Raw genomic sequence first — 19,642 nt, 5'->3', positions numbered from 1 at the left:
TTTATACCTGCTGTTCCTGTGCCTGGAATGCACAACTGCCAGATCCTCATATGGTTGGCTTTCTTCTCATTTGGTTCCCTGATCAAACATCATCTCCTCAGAGGCTCTTCCTGATGACCTTAAATAAAAGAGGTCATTTTCCCATCTTGGCACTCCATGCCCTTTGCCCTCCTTTTCTTTCATGTCACTATTCACAATCTGTAATTATTTGGTTTACTATTATTGTTGTTTACTTGTCTTTGTCTCTAGAATGTAATCTCCATAAGGGACAGGGAGTTTGTCTAGCTTGCTCACTGTTGCATCCCCATGACCTAGGGCAGTGTTTGAAACATTGCAGGTTGTTAAATATTCCTTGAACAGATGGATGATAATCACATGACTAAGGTGTTACTTATATGCCCTGCACCTTCACAGCAAATCTCTATCTTATGAGAAATAAGCAATTGGCCAAAGTGTCCCCCTGCTGCAGCTGCTAACTACCAAATTTCAGGATTGTCATTATTAATGATTCGCATTTACATGAGGGCCGTACGATTTTCCATACAGTTTTCTATTTTTATTTTGGACGACTCTCCCAAGAACACTCTCCCATTTTACGGAGGCCCAAAGAGGTGGCACACGGCTGAGTCAGTGCTTGGTCCTAGTTTGGTTGCAGTGATATCGGTGACTGTCCTTGCTGGAAAACCAGCTTCTTGCGACAGCTGGAAGCCATCACCCCTGATTCCTCCGACTCAGCCGACTGGGTCCTCTGTTCTCCTGGACGTCAGTTCGGTGGTTGAGGGGCTTCCCTGACCACCCTAAAGGGGGCTCCGTGACCAGGCACAACCACGTCCGCTGTGCCTAGGACCCTCTTCCGGCTCCGCTCCTGGGCCACCGGGTCTTCGCTCAGCGCTTGCCACGAGTCTTCGTCTCCACTGCGTTCAAACACATCGCCCGCCACCACCACGGTGCCCAAGACCGTGCCCGCCACCACTACGCTCACGTCCCGCTGGCCCCCATGGCCCGGCGTGGCCCACACCTCGAGCCCCGGCCCCAGCCGCAGGGGCCGCTCCTCACCTAGCCCGTGGGGGAAGTAGCGGCCCCCGGGGAGGCAGAAGTCGTGAGAGACCAGCAGAGCCGCCCCGGGAAACAGCCCCAAGTTCCCGATGTGATCCGAGTGTCCATGGGTGCCCACCACCAGAGTCACGTCTCCGGGGGCCACGCCCTGCCGCGCCAGGGCCCCCAGGAGTGTGTCCCGCGCCCAAGGGCCCCCGGTGTCTACGAGGATGGGACCACGGGCCGCCTCCTCCAGGGCGGTCTTCGCCCCGCCGCCCTCGGGCGGGGACTCTCGGTGGCTGGAAGCCGGGCCCCAGGCCTGAGGCAGCACCAAGGTCACGGAGCCGTCGGCGCGCACCGCGTCGCCCACACCCTCGGGCTCCGCATAGCCCTGCAGAAGGACCACCACCGAGTAGGGGTCGCCGCGCACCAGCAGAGGCGGCTCCCCGAGCAGCGGCTCGGTCTGCACTAGACCGCTCATGGCAGAAAGACGGCTGGGGAAGGAAAGTGGGGCTATGGGGGACTGTCCAGTCCCTTCGGGTTCCCACACGCGCCTGCCTCCGCCGCGTGGCACCTTCCAAGTCTCAGTTCTTTGCCACCCCCCCTCGCACCCTTAAGGTGGTATCGCCCCAACCCCCTCCCGTAGATGGTATCGTCCAATCATCCCTTAGGGTGAGCTCTCCTGCCAGTCCCTCAGTGTCTTCCGCCGTCGCCACGCTCCTATGCGGTAGGTCCCCACCCATCACTCCCCTAAGGATATCCTCTTTATTCCCCTCATTCTAACCGGAGCCGTTCCCTGTCTTGGACTTAGTTTCACCGCTTCTCTTGCCTCTCCGTGGGGACACCGGCCCTCGGAAAAGCGTGAGGGATTTTGTCCCCAGCGAGTTCCCGTAAGCCCAGAGTATGGTGGCCGACGCGCGCTCCCGCACCCTGATTTTGAATTCCAGGGTATTCTCCCGCAGGCGCCGAGAGGGGCCGCACAGATCCTAGCCTAAGTAGTTATCAGCCGGGGACCCCTGCTAGTCTCCCTGAACTGCAAATTACAAAACACTACTAGCTTCTAACAGACGGCGACCAACGGCTTATTCTGTGGGCGCTGCCGTATCGGCTAGCTATGTTGTTTGCAGGTCAGTTGTTTGAAACTACAGGCTCAGCTGGTATTTTTAAAAAATTTACTAGCGATATAGAAAACTTGGCACCTGTGAAATCCCATGGTGGGCCCTCGGTGAAATTAATATGAAGTAGACCAAATATCTACCCCAGTTATCAACATCACCCCATCCTGTTACAGTGTCCCCGTCGTGTTAAATTTGTTGGCTTGTAGCCTCCTAGATGCAGGCAGCGTGTGTATCGGTCGTAGAGAATGTCCGCGCTGGCTTCTTCCTCGGAAGGGTCTAAAAACAGACCCCCGAGGGGCGAAGTGACTTTCCTAAGGCCCACAGCTCCAATGCCTTCATTGACCTCTGGGTGCGGTGGGGAGTAGGAGAGATATTTAAAGGGGAAAGCCTTCAATACTGTCCCTCCACACACCTGACAGTTAAGGGGCTAGATGGCAGGCAGAGGGCTGATCTGTTGGGGCAGGCCTTCCACCTACTGCTCCCACCTTTGTCCCCGTAGCCATGCCATGCTGCACCACCAGGATCCTGCCTGAGACCAGATAGGAGAGAACAGTTACAAGCCTTGGGGTGGGATCCCTCGCACATACACACAAACCCTTATGTGGGGCAGGGAAGGGATTGCTCAGACTTCAGAGGATTCTTCTCTAGGACCCCTGCCCCTCCTGAGGACTCAAACAAAAGCAGGGGTCAAAGATCCTCTGGGTCACGCTTGGGGTGCCCTGGTGTGTTAGTCATCCCTTCCTCTTCCTCCTCATCTTGCTCCTCCTCCTCTTCTGTCTTCTCTTGCCCATCTGTGATCTTTTCCTTTCCAGTCCAAGTTTCCTGTAGACACGCTAGGTTAGGTGATAGAAAACAATGTAGGTATTAGTCCTGGGAGGTTGTGGTCTGGCAGGAAGGGGGCCAGTCCCACACACTTACCAGTTTCAGCAGCAGGGAGCACATGACCTTCACAGAGAAAATGCTGTAGGGGCTGCTCCTGATGGTGGAAGTACCAGTCTCCCACAACATCTTCAAACTCCTCCAGCATTGTCTCACACTGATCAAATGGAAGGGTCAGAAGGAACTATGCTCTGCTGGGCTTTGGAAACCCTCCTCTCTACTCTTCACTCCCTTTCTCCCCACCCTACCTTGAAGAGGCAGGTAGCCAGGAGGCTAAACTCTGCTTACTAGCTGTGTGGTCCTCATTCATTCATCAAACATTTACTAGTACCTGTTCTACCAAGTAGACTATTAAACTCTATGTCTCAGGCTTCTTGCCTATAAAATGGGAAATGGTAATAGTACCTACCGTGTGAGGGTGCTTTGAGAGGAAAATGAGGCAGCAGCTGGAAAGTATGGGAGCCTGAATCTGACACATAGTAGGTGCTCAGTAAGTGGTAGTAGATATTATTAGCCTCTACTATTACTCCTTGATATGCTCCTGGGCCCACTTCAATCAATGATAGAGTCCTCACTCTGCCCCCTTCTCTCTGCTCAGAGGTAGACCTCCCTAGGATCTAATTCTCCCCTCAGGCTCCCTTCTCATTGCCCTGGCAGTGCATTACCCCATCCTACCTGCTTCTTGAGGAATGTGACTTCCACGCTGGGCTCGTCCCACAGCTCCAGAGGGATCCCCAGATCCACCTTCACCCCCTTCTGCACCAGACCTTTCAGTGTTGCCATGGTCTGACTCTGACCCTGAAAGATAGGAATCTAGAATCAGCCGAGCCCCCTGCCCCACCTCTTTTTTCCCCTTTCTGCCATATCAGCACTGTCAATTACTGGAGACCCAGGGGTGAGCTCCATGAGGGTGAGATGAGGGAGTCTAACAATGGGGTGGTGACACTCTCCAGAGCTGGAGGGAGATGGGTCCCAGGGGATATCCATTGTTGTTTCTGAAAAGTGGAATGCTGCCCTAGGGAAGGGCCTGACCTTGGCATATCTCAGTGAGCCCTTGCGCTCAGCGTGAACACTGTAATCCAGGATCCGCTCACACAAATTCTCCAAGGCCTCTTCCAGCCTTGTCTCTCTGTGGGAAGAGGGGAAACAAAGACTCCTTGGATGCTGTAGGCACTCCCAGGGCTCCCTCAGGGGTTGGAAGGTAAGGGAGCACCAAAAAGAACTCACGAAACACTGTAAGGGACATGTCTCTTCCTCTTGCCCGTGTCCAGCACCTGCCCCAGCTCCAGCACCTCTCGAGATCGGCCAGTGCGACTCAGCTCTTCCTGTAGCTCCAGGCTTAGCAGCTTACACACTAGATGTCCAAAAGGATGTGAAAGACAAACAAACATACCAGCAACTCATTCTGTAGATGAGCAAAAGCAGCAGAACGTGACGGTTACAAGTGCAGACCGTGGAGCCAGACTGGCATGGTTACAATACTGACTCAGCCACTTAATAGCTATGTGACAATTCCACTGTGCCCTGGCTTCTTCATCTCTAAAATGGAGATAATAATATAATAGGACCTCCTGTGGAGGGGGGTTGTGAGGATTAAATAGATCAATCTACATAAAGCCCCTAGGATAGTGCCTGGCATATAGTGAGCACTGTATGTGTTTGCTTTTATTCTGCAGTTATTTATTGAGCTCCTATATGTACAACAGCAACATAGCAATAAGACCCATGATCCCATCCACAAGACATTGCTGATGCAGTTGGGGACAAATAAAATGATGACAGTGTGCTGTGATGGGCCCTGCACTAGAGGTTAACAGATTTAATTAATCTCATTAGGAAATGCAAAATTCATGAAATTGTCATGTGTTGACTTCCTACCGGCTTGTGATTTCCTTAAGGATGAGCGTTGTGTATGTTCCACCACTGTCTTCCAGCAAATAGCACCTGGCCTGGCATGAGGTGGGTCCCAAAAAAAGGGAGTGGCCTATACAGAAGTGCCATGCAAACTAAACACAGGGCAGGTAACAAAAGTGCCTAAAATGTTCCAGACACTACGCTAGGACCTCAGAGACAGGTACTCTCCTTTCCTCCACGGGCTTAACAATATAGTGGGAGGTGACAAAAGGAAGAAGGCTTCCAAAGGAATTGACATCTGAACTGGGCCTTGAAGAACCAAATGCAGAAGGGAGAGGGTTATTCCAGGCAAAAGGAAAAACAGTGTGCTAAGGCACAGAGGTGCAAGAGGATAAGGCAGGCTCGGTGACAGGTGAGAAGCTCAGCGAGGCTGAAGCATGGGCACTTTGAGGAAGGGAGTTGAGGTACCGAAATGTAAGAGAGGTGGGGACCATACAACAGACTGTGTCAAAAATGGCTGTATTCTGACCACAGCAGGAGGCCTGCAGAGATGTTACAGCAAGGACTGACATGACCAGGTCTGTGTGTAGAAAAATGACAGGCGTGGGGAGAAAAGCAGGGACACAAAGGAAGGAGAGGTTAGGTCCAGGTCATGCAGAATACTGATAATGAAATTCACTGTGGAGTGAGGTGAAGGGAAAAAGAATCCAGGGAAGAAATTAAAGTCAGGAAAGCAACAAACTAGGGAACCACGGCCCTCAATGGCCCAGCTCTTAAGTGTCTCTTCTCAGCTGCACACGTCCCCCACCGCTGTGGTGCAGCCATATAAGATGCTGTTCACAGCAAAATCCATAAGTATACATCCTCTGCAAACCCTTACACCTACAGGGAACCTCCTCCACTTATGTGGCCTCCTCTCTCCTTTATGAGCTTCATGGGCTTATTTCCTTACCTCCAAACCTGCCCCAGGAGAGCGTGGGGCCTGTAATTTGAGAGCGTCTCTGAAAGGGTGGAGCAGAGGATGGCCAAAAGGTATGAGCCTCATACCCAGCTCCTGCAGGTTCCCCAGACTTAGGTTTAGTGACATGGGGGAAACACACACTTCAGATGCTCAGTAAAGTGGGCGATCCTGGGCACGATCTCTGAACTACAATTCCCACAAATCACTGGGGCTACGCTACTAAGAAAAAGCGGGCTCCCTCTGGATGTCCTATGGGAATTGTAGTGCCATAGTTGTGGGGTAGCGCTCTACGTTCCCTCCTTTGACCCCCTTCAAATTCAGCCAGAGTCTCCCTGAGGTCTTCAAAGAGATCTAGTGACCCACCCATCATGGTCCATTTGGTTCGGCCCAGACTAAAGAGATGGGCAGAGGGATGCGAATAGGGTCTAGCTACTCCCTTCAGATACCTTCGCATTTGCTGGGCAAGCGTTCTGTGTCATCGTCCTCCTTCGACGTCCCAACCCAAGCGCCGTACGCAGCCAAAATGAAAAGCAACATTCCCAACCGCACAGGTCCCATGACAAAGTGCTCTCCAAACCAACAACCCCTTGCCTTCAAACCAACTTCGTGAAGGCAGCGGGCCCTTTAAATTTCGAGGCGGTGTCGGCGGGAACTTCTAGCCAGCCTGGCTTGCGAGGCGCACGCGCAGTCCCGGCCGGAAAGGAGGTGGAGCCTCATGGCGCTCCTGGCTGTCCCGCCTCGGTTTTGTGGCGCCTCTTGGGGTCCTGGCCGCCGGGTAGTGAAGGAATAAACTGAAGTTAATTGCAGCAGGAGTATGTGCTCCTTACACGTAGACAGAGAAACCCGTTTTTTATACCACTTCAGGCCGTGAGCCTAGGAGACTCATTCCGGCTCGGGGAAGGGGCAGTGACTTGCTCTCCGTCTCTACCAGGACCTGCTCCCGGGAGGGGGCGGGGCGAACATGGCGCCGAGCGCCGGGTGAGCGGCGCTTTGGCGGCGGTGAGAGACTTTTAATGCGTGGGGCGTTCGGATGGCGGGGAAGGGTCTGAGTGCTACCCGGAACTAGGCCCTTTGAAGGGCCCATGTGGGAACCGGGAGGAGGGCGGTGGGTTGTGTGTCCGTGCGCGAGGGGACTCCGTACGTGTATGTTTGCATTGGGGGATGTTGGGGGGATGAGGTGGGCTCTCAAGCGCCTTCTTTCGCGCTGTACCCGTTGCCTGGGGACCTTCGACTCGCTTCCTTGCCGGGCAGGCCACTACCGAAGTCTAGCTCATGTTAACCATCTTCTGTGAAGCTTTCCTGCCGACTCCACTGACCTGAGGGGCTCCTGAGGCCGTAGCGTGTTTCATGAGCTGTTTACTGGCAGAGGGTACAGAGGGTATTGAAGGATTAGTAAGAGTTCGCCATTGACCTGGGACACGACAGCGTCTTGCTTACCCAGTGCCGGGCACAGAGTATGTGTTGAATAAATGTTTTCCATGAACGTACGACTTAAAACAGTGGAGGCGGAGACCAAATTCTCTTTGGCCCCCGTGCTCAACCCTCCAGAACGCCCCCATCAGTGCCTCACCGTCAGTCCTAAACACTTTGACCTTAGTCTTCCTAATGCTAACTCCAAGCGAGCCACTCTCCTTTTGGCCACAAAGCAGGTTCCAAACTTGGACCTATATCTTGTTCATCAAGAGAATAGTGGTGCCATGTATTCACTGAGCCCCTACATCTCTAAGCCCTACACTTCATTAATTTATTCAGCAAGTATTTACTGAGTACAGTGTCTCGGGCACCAATCCGGGGTCTTGGAATACATCAGTGAACACAAAGGGAAGGTAGTGGTGGTGATAAACAATTAGAAATGATACAGTGTATATTAGCAGATGTTAAATTTTTCCGTGGGGGAAAAAAGAGCAGAGTGGCGTTGGAGTGTGGTATTAAATAAGGTGATGGGACTAGGCAGCCAAGCTAACATCTGGGGAAGAACATTCAAGGCAGAAGGAAAAGAGCAAAGGCCAAAAAGCAAGAGCTTTGCCTGTGAGGTTTGAACAGCAGGAGGAGAATGAAGCTGGATCAAGATGGAAGAAGGAAGGAAAACAGATCAGAGATGTGATTGGAGTGAGGGCAAATTATGAAGGGCCTTATAGACTATAATTAGGATTTTGGGTTTTACTATAGGGTAAATGTGGAGCCATTCCAGGGTTTTGAACAAAAAAATGACCCAGTCTGATTTATGTTTTGACAGAATCAGTCTGGCTGCTGTGTTAGGAAGAGATGTGGGGAGCAAGGGTGGAAGCAGGAAGACCTTGTCAGGAGACTATTGGAATTAGCCAGGCGAGATATGGTGGTGACTTGGGCATGCTGTTGGGAGTGGAGGAGTCAGGTTGGATCACCCAACTGATTTGATGTGAGGGCTCACATAAAGAGTGAGTGCCTGGATAGATGGCATTGCCATGAAGATTAAGAAAACAGGCTGGAGCTGGTGGGGAGCGAGAGATCAGGAGTTCAGCTGTAGAAGAGATTTAAGTCGACAGTTTGATATACAACACGACAGTTTGATAGGAAGACCGCCCTGGGCTGGGGATAGAAATTTGGCCATCATCCGCCTGTAAGCAATACTGAAAATTGAGGGTAGTTGACATTACCAAAGAAATTAAGTGTAGCTACAGAAGAAGACCAAAGACTGAGCCCAGGACACTCCAGCATTAGGCAGTTTTATTTATGTATTTTTTTAAGATGAGAAGAGGAAGAACTTGTCAAGGAAACTGAGGGGGGTGGGGTGGCCAGTGAGATAGGAGGAAGCCAGGAGAAGGTAGTGTGCAGTGCAGTGAAGAGTGTCTTCAGGAGGGAGTAGCCTAGCTATACTAGATGCTGCCAGCAGGTCAAGTCTGATGATGACAGAGAGTGGACCTTGGATTCCACAGTGTGGATTCATCGGCGACCTTGATGAGCTGTTTCAGGGACCTGGTGGGGTCAAAAGCTTGATTGGAGTAGGTGCAAGAAAGGAAAGGAAGTAGAAACAGGATAATTCTTTCAGGGAGTTTGGTTGCCAGGAGGAGCCAAAACATGGGGCTCTTCTAGAGAAAGTGGAATGAAAAGTAACATTTTTTTTTTTTAATTTTTAAAATGTTTTTGTTTTTGAGAGAGAATGAGAACGTGAGCAGGAGAGGGGCAGAAAAAGAGGGAGACACAGAATCCAAAGCAGGCTCCAGGCTCTGAGCTGTCAGCACAGAGCCTGATGGGGGGCTCGAACTTGAGAACTGTGAGGTCATGACCTGAGCCAAAGTTGGATGCTTAACCACCACCCAGGCACCCCAAATTAACATTTAAAATTTTTAATCGTGGTGAAATACACATAACATAAAGCTCACCATCTGAAACCATTTCAAGTGTACACTTTAGCGGGATTAAATACATTCATGATGTTCTACAACCGTCACGCCATCCATCTCCAGAACTCTTCATGTTGTAAAACCGAAGCTCTGTCATTATACACTAACTCCCCATTCTTCCCTCCCCTAGCCACAGCAACCCCATTCTGCTGAGTCTATGAATTTGACTCCACTAAGAACCTCATAAGAGTGGAATCATAACACTGTTTGCCCTTTTCTGGCTCCCTTATTTCACTCTGCATGGTGTCCTCAAGGTTCACCCATGTCGTAGCATGTGTCAGAATCACCTTCCTTTTTCAGGCTCGATACTAGTCTGTTGTGTGGATAGACCACTGTCTTGTTTTCTTGAGAAGGGAGCAATAAGTGCGTTTGGGAGGCTGATGGGAACCATCGACCAAGTAGGTTGAAAACGTGGTGGTGATGCAGGGAGATGGAAGCAGTGTTGGAGTTGGCAAGGGGCACGAATGGCTTCTCTACGGTAACAGGCAGGAAGGCAGAAGATGTGGGCGCCAGTGCTGTTAGGTTGGTGGATGCAGTGGGAGTCTATGGGGGTCTCTTCTAATGGCGTAAAGTGCGGAGGAGAGGTGGTATCATGTAGGACAGAGGGGGACTGAGTGCACTGAGGTGTGGTATGACTGTCAGGCAGTTTGCGATCATTGGGGCGCTGGGTGGCTCAGTTGGTTAAGCATCTGACTCTGTTTTTGTTTTTGTTTTTTTTGAAAGAGGGAGAGAGAGAGAATCCCAAGCAGGCTCCACACTGTCAGAACAGAGCCCTACACAGGGCTTGAACCCACAAGCCATGAGGTCATGACCTGAGCGAAAATCAAGAGTCAGACACTACCGACCAAGACACCCAGGCGCCCCAAGTGTCTGACTCTTGATCTCAGCTCAGGTCGTCGTCGTCGTCGTCTTCTTCTTCTTCTTCTTCTTCTTCTTTTTTTTTTTTTTTTTTTTTTTGATGTTTATTCATTTTGAGAGAGAAAGAAAGAGGTGGGACAGGCAGAGGGAGAGAGAATTTTAAGCATGCTCCACACCCAGCATGGAGCCTGACACGGGGCTTAATCTCATAAACTAAGAGATCATGACCTGAGTGGAAATCAAGAGTCATATGCTCAACTGACTAGCCACCCAGGCACACCTCATCTCAGGTCTTGATCTCAGGGCCGTGAGTTCAAGCCCTGCATTGGGAAGAAACCCAAAGCTGGGAGGATGTAAGTAACTTTCCCAAATAACCCAGCTAAGTAATCTAGGGCCAGGATTTAAATTGAAGACACGTCTGTTCTCGTATATCTCACTTGCATGGCACCTGGCACAGAATCAGAGCTCAGTACATTTTGTTGAACCGGGTCAGATCACTACCTGCTTCTCTTACACCCAATACTAATTACACGGAGATGGACACGTTTATTTTTTATCTTTTTGCCCACCCCATACCCCTGCCAGGTCTCCCATCTTTCCACCCTGGGGTATCACTCTCTGGGGGAGGGAGAGAGAGGCTCCAGAATGGCTGAGGAGAAGAAGCTGAAGCTCAGCAATACCGTGCTGCCCTCGGAGTCGATGAAAGTGGTGGCCGAGTCCATGGGCATCGCTCAGATCCAGGAGGAGACCTGCCAGCTGCTGACAGACGAGGTCAGCTACCGCATCAAGGAGATTGCACAGGTACCGCAACCGCTCCACCCAGCCCTTTGTTGTGTTAAGAATGCTGCCCAGTGGGGCGCCTGGGTGGCGCAGTCGGTTAAGCGTCCGACTTCAGCCAGGTCACGATCTCGCGGTCCGCGAGTTCGAGCCCCACGTCGGGCTCTGGGCTGATGGCTCAGAGCCTGGAGCCTGTTTCCGATTCTGTGTCTCCCTCTCTCTCTGCCCCTCCCCCGTTCATGCTCTGTCTCTCTCTGTCCCAAAAATAAATAAACGTTGAAAAAAAAAAAAAAAAAAAAGAATGCTGCCCAGGCCCCCTTCTTCCTCAGGCTCTTGAGTTGATGTTTGTTCTCCCACCCCCAGGATGCCTTGAAGTTCATGCACATGGGGAAGCGGCAGAAGCTAACCACCAGTGACATCGATTACGCGCTGAAGCTAAAGAATGTCGAGGTGATTGGGACACGTGGGACTGAGGTTGGCAGGGTTGGTGGGGGGCAAGATGGTGAGACCCATCCTCCCTGACACTGCATTTGCCTTCAGTCATGCCTCTTTGGGCTCCCTTCTCATCTCAATGTCTCTTTCTCTCTCTCTCCTGATCCAGCCACTCTATGGCTTCCACGCCCAGGAGTTCATTCCTTTTCGTTTCGCCTCTGGTGGGGGCCGGGAGCTTTACTTCTACGAGGAGAAGGAGGTTGATCTGAGCGACATCATCAATACCCCTCTGCCCCGGGTGCCCCTGGATGTCTGCCTCAAAGGTTGGGGCGGGGATTGCAGGGTGGCGGGGAGGAGGAAAAGGGGTTGAGGAGGCTCACAAGTGAAGAAGCCCTCAGCGTGAGATCGCTAGGGAGTTGCAGGAAGTGGGGACAGGACGGAAAGCACATTCCTGGTATGGAGTGACTCCCTAGTGTCCATGTCCAGCCGTTCAACTTGACACCTTCTTTCCTCACAGCTCATTGGCTGAGCATTGAAGGCTGCCAGCCAGCTATACCTGAGAACCCACCCCCAGGTAACCTCATCTGTGCCCAAGGCCCACCCCTCTCTATCTCATGTCCCCTCTCCTTCCTTTATACCCCCTGCCACTCTCGTCACTCCTGCTGTGACGGCTTTCCCACCAGCTCCCAAAGAGCAGCAGAAGGCTGAGGCCACAGAACCCCTGAAGTCAGCAAAGCCAGGCCAGGAGGAAGATGGACCCTTGAAAGGCAAAGGTCAAGGGGCTGCTCCAGCCGACGGCAAAGGTCAGTATTGCTAGGCTGGGCTCCTCGGTGCTCCTGGCAGATGGCGATTTGTGAGGTGGCTGAGGGCAGGGCAAGGGGTGACACCTATGGCTGGAGAGCCCTGGAAAGGATCAGGAAACCTGAGAGGAGCCAGGTCCTGGGTCTCACCGGGCAGAGAGCAAAGGTTTGTCCGGCTCTAGGCCTCTTCTGGAGCCTTCGTGTTCAAACCTGTCTTGGCAATTCACACAGGGAAAGAGAAGAAGGCACCACCCCTGCTGGAGGGGGCCCCTTTGCGACTGAAGCCCCGAAGTATCCACGAGCTGTCCGTAGAGCAGCAGCTGTACTACAAGGAGATCACTGAAGCGTGTGTGGGCTCCTGTGAGGCCAAGAGAGCGGTGAGGCCCTGCCGACCTGCTTCTCCCCGCCTGGGGCATTCCTTCTCTCTGGAGTTTCAGGAATCCCTCCCCATCTCTGTCCCCCCGCGTCACTTGCTCCCTCCCCACTGCAGGAGGCGCTGCAGAGCATTGCAACGGACCCAGGGCTCTATCAGATGCTGCCGCGATTCAGCACCTTCATCTCAGAGGGGGTGAGAAGAGGCAGAAGACCAGGACCCAGGATGAGGTTCTGGGCGGTGAGGAGGCAGCGGGGGGAGCTCATTGGAGGGTCTCACTGCCCTGTCACTTCCCCTTCCCGCAGGTCCGTGTGAATGTGGTGCAGAACAACCTGGCCCTGCTCATCTACCTGATGCGCATGGTGAAGGCGCTGATGGACAACCCCACGCTGTATCTAGAAAAATACGTGAGCGGCCCTGCCCACCCACCTTTCAGCCTGGGGTCGGGGCACCTGGTTGCCACCAACAGGAAGCCATCCTCAGAATTGGCCAACTTGCCACTTCTCCCTTAGGTCCATGAGTTGATTCCGGCTGTGATGACGTGCATCGTAAGCAGACAGCTGTGCCTGCGGCCAGATGTGGACAATCACTGGGCACTCCGGGACTTTGCTGCCCGCCTCGTGGCCCAGATCTGCAAGCATTTCAGCACGACCACCAACAACATCCAGTCCCGGATCACCAAGACCTTCACCAAGGTGAGCAAAAATGAGGAGTGTAGACGATCTTGTATCTCCACCCCAGGGTGGTGACCAGGACAAAGAGCTTCACCCACACCAGAGGCGGTTCAGCGTGGCTAGAGGTAGTGACAGTGGAAAAATGCGGGAGACGGACAGGGACTGGCACCTGGGCCACATCTGTAGTGTCGTAACAATCTACAACATAAGTGTGTTCGCGAGACTTATTCCTTAATAATTAGCCTCTTGGGCCCCTTTCCCCAGTATATCTTCCTTCCCCTTGCAGAGCTGGGTGGACGAGAAGACTCCATGGACTACGCGGTATGGCTCCATCGCAGGCCTGGCAGAGCTCGGACATGATGTGAGGCCCCCGGCGCGGGGAACACTGCAAGAAAGGAGGCATCGTGGGTCTTAGTGGGCAAGGGCCCCACCTGCAAGGCCCTGTGGTGACCCGAGGGCCCTGGCTTGTCCCCTTCCTTTCCAACAGGTGATTAAGACTCTGATTCTGCCACGGCTGCAGCAGGAAGGGGAGCGGATCCGCGGTGTCCTGGACGGCCCCGTGCTGAGCAACATTGACCGCATTGGAGCTGACCATGTGCAGAGCCTCCTCCTGGTGACTAGAACCCCTGTCCCTGCCCTCCCCCCAATCCTTCCCCCCGCCCCTCCCCCCCCCCCACACACAGGCACGACAGTCAGTAAACAGCTGTTGTCTTTTATTCACTCATCGCATTTGCCTCATGTGTTCTGAGCCCAATACTGTTGTGCAGACGGAGAGACAAAGGCAAGAGGTTAAGTAAGAAATAAGAGACCTTAACTGTCAGCCTGTGACCCTGCCTAGACTGGACCGCCCCCGAGGCTTCCCCATCACTGTGCTGCATTCCAAGCAGGGCATCCCCCTGTGGACCAGCCACCCCTTAGAAATCACAGGTGTTTTCAGCAAGTTTCCCCATCCACACTGGTGCTGCCTGGGGTTCCTCACACACACTGCCAGCCCAGCAGACTGGCCTGCAACACAACGCACTGGAGTAATGGGCAGTTTCCTTTCTCACCCCTTCCTTGTCACTTCCTGAGCGTCCCAGCTCTCCACCTACCTTGTTTTTCTTTGCTTTCTCTGCAGAAACACTGTGCCCCTGTTCTGGCAAAGCTGCGCCTACCACCTGACAATCAAGACGCCTATCGGGCAGAATTTGGGTCCCTCGGGCCCCTCCTCTGCTCTCATGTTGTCAAGGCCCGGGCCCAGGCTGCTCTGCAGGCTCAGCAGGTCAACAGGACCACTCTGACCATCACTCAGGTCAGGGACTGGGGGGAAGAGGGGTCTGATGAGGAAACGTGGGAAGGGGGCAAGCAGGGGGGACAGGGCCATGGTTCCCTTCAGGGTGGCCACAGATGCGCGCTTGCTTTTGTAAAACACAGGGCCCTCTGAGTGAGACTTGGGGGGGTCTGAGTCCCCTTAGTGGATGATTCTTCAACCCAAGGGAGACCCTCTGAGGAGCAGCAATAAGTGCCCCTCCTTTTCACATTTCCTTCCTGCCTCTTCTTTGTGCAGCCCCGGCCCACGCTGACCCTCTCCCAGGCCCCTCAGCCTGGCCCTCGGACCCCTGGCTTGCTGAAGGTCCCTGGCTCCATTGCACTGCCTGTGCAGACCTTGGTGTCTGCGCGAGCTGCCGCCCCGCCTCAGCCTTCCCCTCCTCCAACCAAGTTTATTGTCATGTCCTCATCCTCCAGCGCCTCATCCACTCAACAGGTACTGGGACCCAGGTGGGACTGGGGAAGGTGCGGAGCACGACCAGGGTTACCTCCAAGTACCCTGGGGGCCCCAGAGTAGAGCCCAGTCCCCCCTGGGCCTAAAGACAGGAGCAGGAAGGAGCACTTCACGGAGGCCATAAGGCATAGCTGCTCATCCTGAGCTCAGGTCTCAGGCCTACAGGCACCTGAGCAGGTGAATGAATCATCAGCTCTTCTGCCGGAACAGATGAATTCTCCCCCAGGCAGTGCCTCTCCTTTCTCCCCCCAGGTCCTGTCCCTCAGCACCTCAGCCCCTGGCTCAGGCTCCACCACTACCTCTCCCGTCACCACCACGGTCCCCAGCGTGCAGCCCATCGTCAAGCTGGTCTCTACTGCCACCACCGCACCCCCTAGCACTGCTCCCTCTGGTCCGGGCAGCGTCCAGAAGTACATCGTGGTCTCTCTTCCTCCTACAGGGGAGGGCAAAGGAGGCCCCACCTCCCATCCTTCTCCAGCTCCTGCCCCATCCTCAGCCCCCTCCCCGCTTGGGGGCAGTGCCCTTTGTGGGGGGAAACAGGAAGCTGGGGATAGCCCCCCTCCAGCTCCAGGGACTCCAAAAACTAATGGCTCCCAGCCCCCTGGCTCTGGCTCCCCTCAGCCTGCGCCTTAATGCTGTCACACATCTGCCAACCTTCTTCTCTCCCCGATTCCCTCTCTTTCTCTCTCTCTCTCTCTCTCTCTCTCTCTCTCTCTCTCTCACACACACACACACACACACACACACACACACGCACGCTAGGTGGAAGGAAGTAATGGTTTGCTTCTTCCATGTTACTTTTAGATATTGTACAGCCAGTTCCTCAGAATAAAAGTTTGATTTGTAAATTCTGATCCACCCCGGCCTTTCCTGTGTCAGGTACCACAGGAAGGTCAAATATGTCAACTAGGACTGGTCTCCTGGACTCTCAGGACTCAAGACATTTCATCCAGGTCCATGACCACGGTCTGGAAGGGTGGAAAAGACAGTATCATCCTTCTCTGGTTCCACAGACTACTGCCTTTGCTGCCCGCATCCTCGTCTGGGGAGCCTCAGATCCGAATGACATAGGCATCACTGTGGCTCAGATGTCGCACCCACTTGTGGGGGTTGGCATTGCCGCAGGGTCTGAACGCCAGCCTGAGGAAGCGCACCTGGAGGCCAGAGCACGTGTGCCGGGGAAGTTCAAAAGAGAGGCTGGCGGGGCCCAGCCCCAGCGGAGGGGCCGTGGTGGAGGGTCCTTGGCCAGAAGGCCCAGGGAGACCTGGAACATCCATCTGTGAGGGACAGAGGCCAGGGAAGGGTGCTGAAGGCACAGAGGAGGGAGGGCATGGGGCTCAGGTCCAGTGCATGAGGAGGGGTGGTTGGGGCTAAACATGCAGCTGGAAGAGAGGGTCTCAGGGAGTCGGCAGCTCGTACCTGGAAAAGGCCTGACAGCTGGGAGCCGCCTTGCACCCGAGGCAGGTCCCAGTGGAGGGCTCCGTCCCCGAGCTCTGCCTTCTGTTCAGGGCCGCTCAGCTCCTGAGACAGGCTGGAGTTTGGGGATGACAGGCACTGCGCTCAGCCTGCCTTCCTGGGACAGGCTGGTCCCACCCTCCCTGCCACCACCCTGTTACCCTGGGGAAGCTGGCAAAACCTCCCAGGCCCTGTGGCTGCAACACTAACCTAATCACCCCTCGCGGCAGGGGAAGGTGCAGCCTGACGTTGAGAGCTTGGCTGCCAAGAAGAGAGGAACAGAGTCAGCCCCGGGAAGTCAGTGACTCGTCCCCCCTCTTCATTAACGCCACTAGCGCAGGTGTTACACCCACCCCCCTTCCCAGCCTTCCTGTCTAACTGAATGGGATTCCGAAGCTGACGGACGCATCCGAAGGGGGAAGCAACAGGTATTTGGGCCCTGTGTCCTGCCCCATGATACTGAACGAGGCCTGGCTAACTCCCCACTCGTACCTCTTCGGGGGCAGGTCGCATCGTAACTTCAGGTAAACCTGGAGCCTGGGTGAAAGGGATGGTTCTGTTACTCACTGGCCTCTCACCATCCCCACCCGGGACCCCCATGCAGGGCTGCTGCGTAGGTCAGTCATGCCCCAAGCAGGAGAGAGAAGGGATGATATCCAGCCCAACTCCACTAAGGGCTGAGTCTGCATAGGGGGGAGGGTGCCTTTTTCTTGTACCTATTATCATCCCTCCTCCAAAATGCGCTTTGGGAACATATATGCATTAGCTTGGACTTCGGGAAAGTTCTAGAAGAGAAAAATGGTCTTACCTGCCTGAGCCTCGGTCCCACTGCACAGAGGGAAAGAGCCGGAAGGGGAGTGGGGAGGGGAGGTCGTCTGAGAGTTGGTACCGCATCACAGTCAGCTGAGACCAGACAGGAATGGAGGTCAGTTTGGTCTCCTCACACCTGAACTTGCCTCCCTTCCCAACGGAGGATGGAAAGTGCTAGGCCAGCCCAATCCTGACCTCGCCCTGAGGGGGCTGCAAGCGGAGGATTCGATGAGACTCAAACTCCTCAAGGAGCACTGAGCTGTGAAATGAGACCTCATCCACCCGGATTCCTGGGCCGTAACCTGGAGGGAAAGAAAGTGTCCTCTCCTAACGCACGTTGTGGGTGAGAAGAGCAGCAAGGTGGTAGCTGGGGGAAAACCCATCTCTGTTCCATGAAACTTTTGGTGGCAACCTGTACCTAGGAGAGAAGGACCCCTTTTCTTCTCACCTCTCAGTTCTGACTTCCCCACACAAAACTCTTCTGTCAGGCCAATGCGCATCTCTGTCACAGAAAAGAACAGAAAAGGCCACCAGATACCAACATTCACATACCACCAAGGAGCCCGTTCCAAACCCGACCCTGGGCTAAGCCTGCAGACTTCTCACCAGAGCCACTGGGAAGAAAGCTCTTGAGCCGGATCTCTCCCTGCACGTCTACCTTCAGCAGCGAGCCCTAAGAAGAACGGAGAGATCAATGTCCCGAGGTGACACCCCGCCCCCGACCCCATACATTTCCCAAAAGCCGTCTATCCTCTGCTCTAGGGCTGGGGGCCCAAACTCACGTTAGATGCTATCAGTACAGACAGCCTCTCGACCACATCCAAAAACACTTCATTCTTTTGGCTCTGAAGAAGAGAGGGGATTTGGAGGCTGAGTGACCTGTGTTGTAAAGTGCACAGGCAGAAAGGACAGGCCAGTGGAAGCTAGGGCCCTGGGGTGGGGACATGGGGAAGGGAAGGGATTGTCCACGTCTGGGAACACCAGGATCTCGTTCTCTGGTGTTCCAGGAAAAACTCAGAGGGTCTGATGCATCTCACCTGGTCAGAGCGGCTGGACAGGACAGGGCGGCTGGCTGCACTGCTGGGGGCCACTTTGCTCTGCTGTGTCTCAGCCCCAAACTGTAAAGCACCCAAAGCAAGCAATCTTCAGGTTTGACACTACCCACCACCCCTCCTCCTCCTCTTTCCCTCGACTGACCAAGCCAACACTGCTGAGGTCAAAGAGACTGAAGGGCTTGCTGACCACAGCCTCTGTCTGGATGAAGTTTCTCAGCATCTCTGTGGATGTGGTCTGCACGTAGCCATAGTCCTGTGGGCAGAGGAAGGACAGCCTGTGGGAGGTCAGTGGAGGGAAGGGGTGGAAATGAATGGACTTAGCCTCCCACCCACAGTGCATATCTGCAAGGAATGGGGTGCAGTGAGGGAAATGCTTGGCCCTCACCAGCACTTCATCCAGGAGCTCATAGACAAGAGCCACGTTGCGGGAGATGGTCCCCTCGCCCAAGGAGCCACAGTAATCGCCCAGGAGAGTGGCCAACCTGAGAAAACGAGTCGGAGTGTGCATATGCCCCTCCTGTCAGATCCCCGCGCCCAGGTGCCCAGCCCTGCCCTCCTCACCGGGAGAGCAGCTCTAGGAGGCTGAAGGGAGAAATGTTCTCTGAAGTCGTGGCCACCAAATAGAGGCCGCTGTGTCTGATGTGAATAAAATGACGGTCATCGTGGTGCTGAGGCAGAGGTGGGGAAGAAGCATTAGGAAGAGAGCTGTGATTAAGGGCCCGTGAGACTTCCTAGCAGTGTGCCTTGAGAACCCTGGGCATCCCCCCTGGGGTCCAGCTTCCTGACATGTCAGGGGAGGTAACCAATAGTACCCACCCCGGAGTTGCGGGGGGATTGGGACGTGAGAGGAGCCTGTGCCTGGTGCATTGTTAGCTCTTGATAAACTTGAATTCACATTATTTGGCGTAACGTACCCCCGAAGCGGAAGCTCTCAGGGAAATAGCCCTGGGAGGAAGGAGGCGCCCTCCCCACCCGCCCCCTGCCCGCCAGGCGCATCCCCCACTCCCCGCCACTGGTTACCATGACAACCGGGGACTCATCTCCGGGCAGTCCCGTCAGCTTCCGGTAGAAGAGCTCGGCCACATCCCGACCACCACTGTCCCCGCGGACTGACCGGGTGGAAGAACAGCTAAGGAGCCAGCGATACAGTCTGGCCCTGGGGCACCACTCCCACCCAGGGCCCCCCCTCCTGCCCCGTAGGTCAAGGATACAATCCTTGTAGATGAGCGGGTCCCCTTTGGAGGAAAGAATGAAGAACTGGGAGATCATGGCGGCTCTGGAGAGTAGGCAGGGAGACAACGAAAGTTGGGCCTGCCCCGCCCTGCGGCCCCGGAACAAAAGGACGAGCGTACGCTGGCCCTTTAAGAGCAATTCTCCTCCCGCGCCACCTCAGACCGCGGGAAACCGGCGTCCGCC

At 54.3% G+C, this 19,642-nt stretch overlaps 4 protein-coding genes and 1 long non-coding RNA gene across 9 annotated transcripts in view; 2 read left to right on the top strand and 3 right to left on the bottom strand.

Moving 5' to 3' along the window:
• The window catches only part of CNPY4 (canopy FGF signaling regulator 4), an 18,966-nt gene extending 12,420 nt beyond the window's left edge, over positions 1-6,546 (bottom strand). Inside the window, exons 1-6 of one of the 2 annotated variants that reach the window (XM_040455931.1) lie at positions 6,294-6,546; positions 4,260-4,386; positions 4,065-4,161; positions 3,708-3,830; positions 3,072-3,189; positions 2,895-2,986 (exon numbers count right to left, since the gene is read on the bottom strand). In XM_040455931.1, the coding sequence (XP_040311865.1) occupies positions 2,895-2,986; positions 3,072-3,189; positions 3,708-3,830; positions 4,065-4,161; positions 4,260-4,386; positions 6,294-6,405 (669 nt within the window). In that variant the 5' untranslated portion in view covers positions 6,406-6,546. Of the gene's footprint in view, positions 1-2,190; positions 2,987-3,071; positions 3,190-3,707; positions 3,831-4,064; positions 4,162-4,259; positions 4,387-6,293 lie in introns of those variants that run through there. The other variant, XM_040455930.1, reaches the window with a different exon arrangement.
• MBLAC1 (metallo-beta-lactamase domain containing 1) lies at positions 532-1,652 on the bottom strand. The gene has a single exon (XM_040455929.1). The coding sequence runs from the start codon at positions 1,514-1,516 to the stop codon at positions 764-766; it is 753 nt and encodes a 250-aa protein (XP_040311863.1). The 5' UTR covers positions 1,517-1,652; the 3' UTR covers positions 532-763.
• TAF6 (TATA-box binding protein associated factor 6) lies at positions 1,742-15,754 on the top strand. 3 transcript variants are annotated; one of them, XM_040455924.1, is made up of 15 exons: positions 1,742-1,762; positions 10,674-10,889; positions 11,229-11,315; positions 11,467-11,620; positions 11,815-11,871; positions 11,981-12,100; positions 12,329-12,474; positions 12,588-12,665; positions 12,776-12,877; positions 12,983-13,165; positions 13,431-13,505; positions 13,632-13,757; positions 14,262-14,435; positions 14,691-14,888; positions 15,159-15,539. In XM_040455924.1, exons 2-15 carry the CDS (start codon positions 10,734-10,736, stop codon positions 15,537-15,539), a joined length of 2,037 nt encoding a protein of 678 aa, XP_040311858.1. In that variant the 5' UTR covers positions 1,742-1,762; positions 10,674-10,733. The 3 variants fall into 3 exon arrangements, with proteins under 3 accessions (XP_040311858.1, XP_040311857.1, XP_040311859.1); XM_040455923.1 differs by lacking the exon at positions 1,742-1,762 and adding an exon at positions 6,568-6,846; XM_040455925.1 differs by lacking the exon at positions 1,742-1,762 and having other exon boundaries at positions 10,734-10,889; positions 15,159-15,754.
• AP4M1 (adaptor related protein complex 4 subunit mu 1) lies at positions 13,837-19,642 on the bottom strand. The gene is made up of 15 exons (XM_040455926.1): positions 19,438-19,642; positions 19,247-19,335; positions 18,788-18,894; positions 18,612-18,708; positions 18,369-18,479; positions 18,209-18,289; positions 17,954-18,016; positions 17,778-17,844; positions 17,620-17,673; positions 17,367-17,473; positions 17,170-17,264; positions 16,854-16,898; positions 16,572-16,622; positions 16,326-16,437; positions 13,837-16,183 (listed from the first exon to the last, which is right to left on the bottom strand). The coding sequence occupies exons 1-15, from the start codon at positions 19,493-19,495 to the stop codon at positions 15,959-15,961; spliced, it is 1,362 nt and encodes a 453-aa protein (XP_040311860.1). The 5' UTR covers positions 19,496-19,642; the 3' UTR covers positions 13,837-15,958.
• On the top strand, positions 16,434-18,295 carry LOC121017606 (uncharacterized). Of its 2 annotated transcripts, none has more exons than XR_005784826.1 (3): positions 16,434-16,789; positions 17,683-17,875; positions 18,179-18,295. It is a non-coding gene; the product is annotated as an uncharacterized LOC121017606 (long non-coding RNA). The 2 variants fall into 2 exon arrangements; XR_005784827.1 differs by having other exon boundaries at positions 17,335-17,875.

This window comes from Herpailurus yagouaroundi, unplaced genomic scaffold, assembly GCF_014898765.1.
Source record: "Herpailurus yagouaroundi ecotype Mexico unplaced genomic scaffold, PumYag 216, whole genome shotgun sequence".
NCBI lineage: Eukaryota > Metazoa > Chordata > Mammalia > Carnivora > Felidae > Herpailurus > Herpailurus yagouaroundi.
The sequence above is the reverse complement of the archived record's forward strand: the minus strand, read 5'-3'. Positions and strand labels throughout refer to the sequence as shown.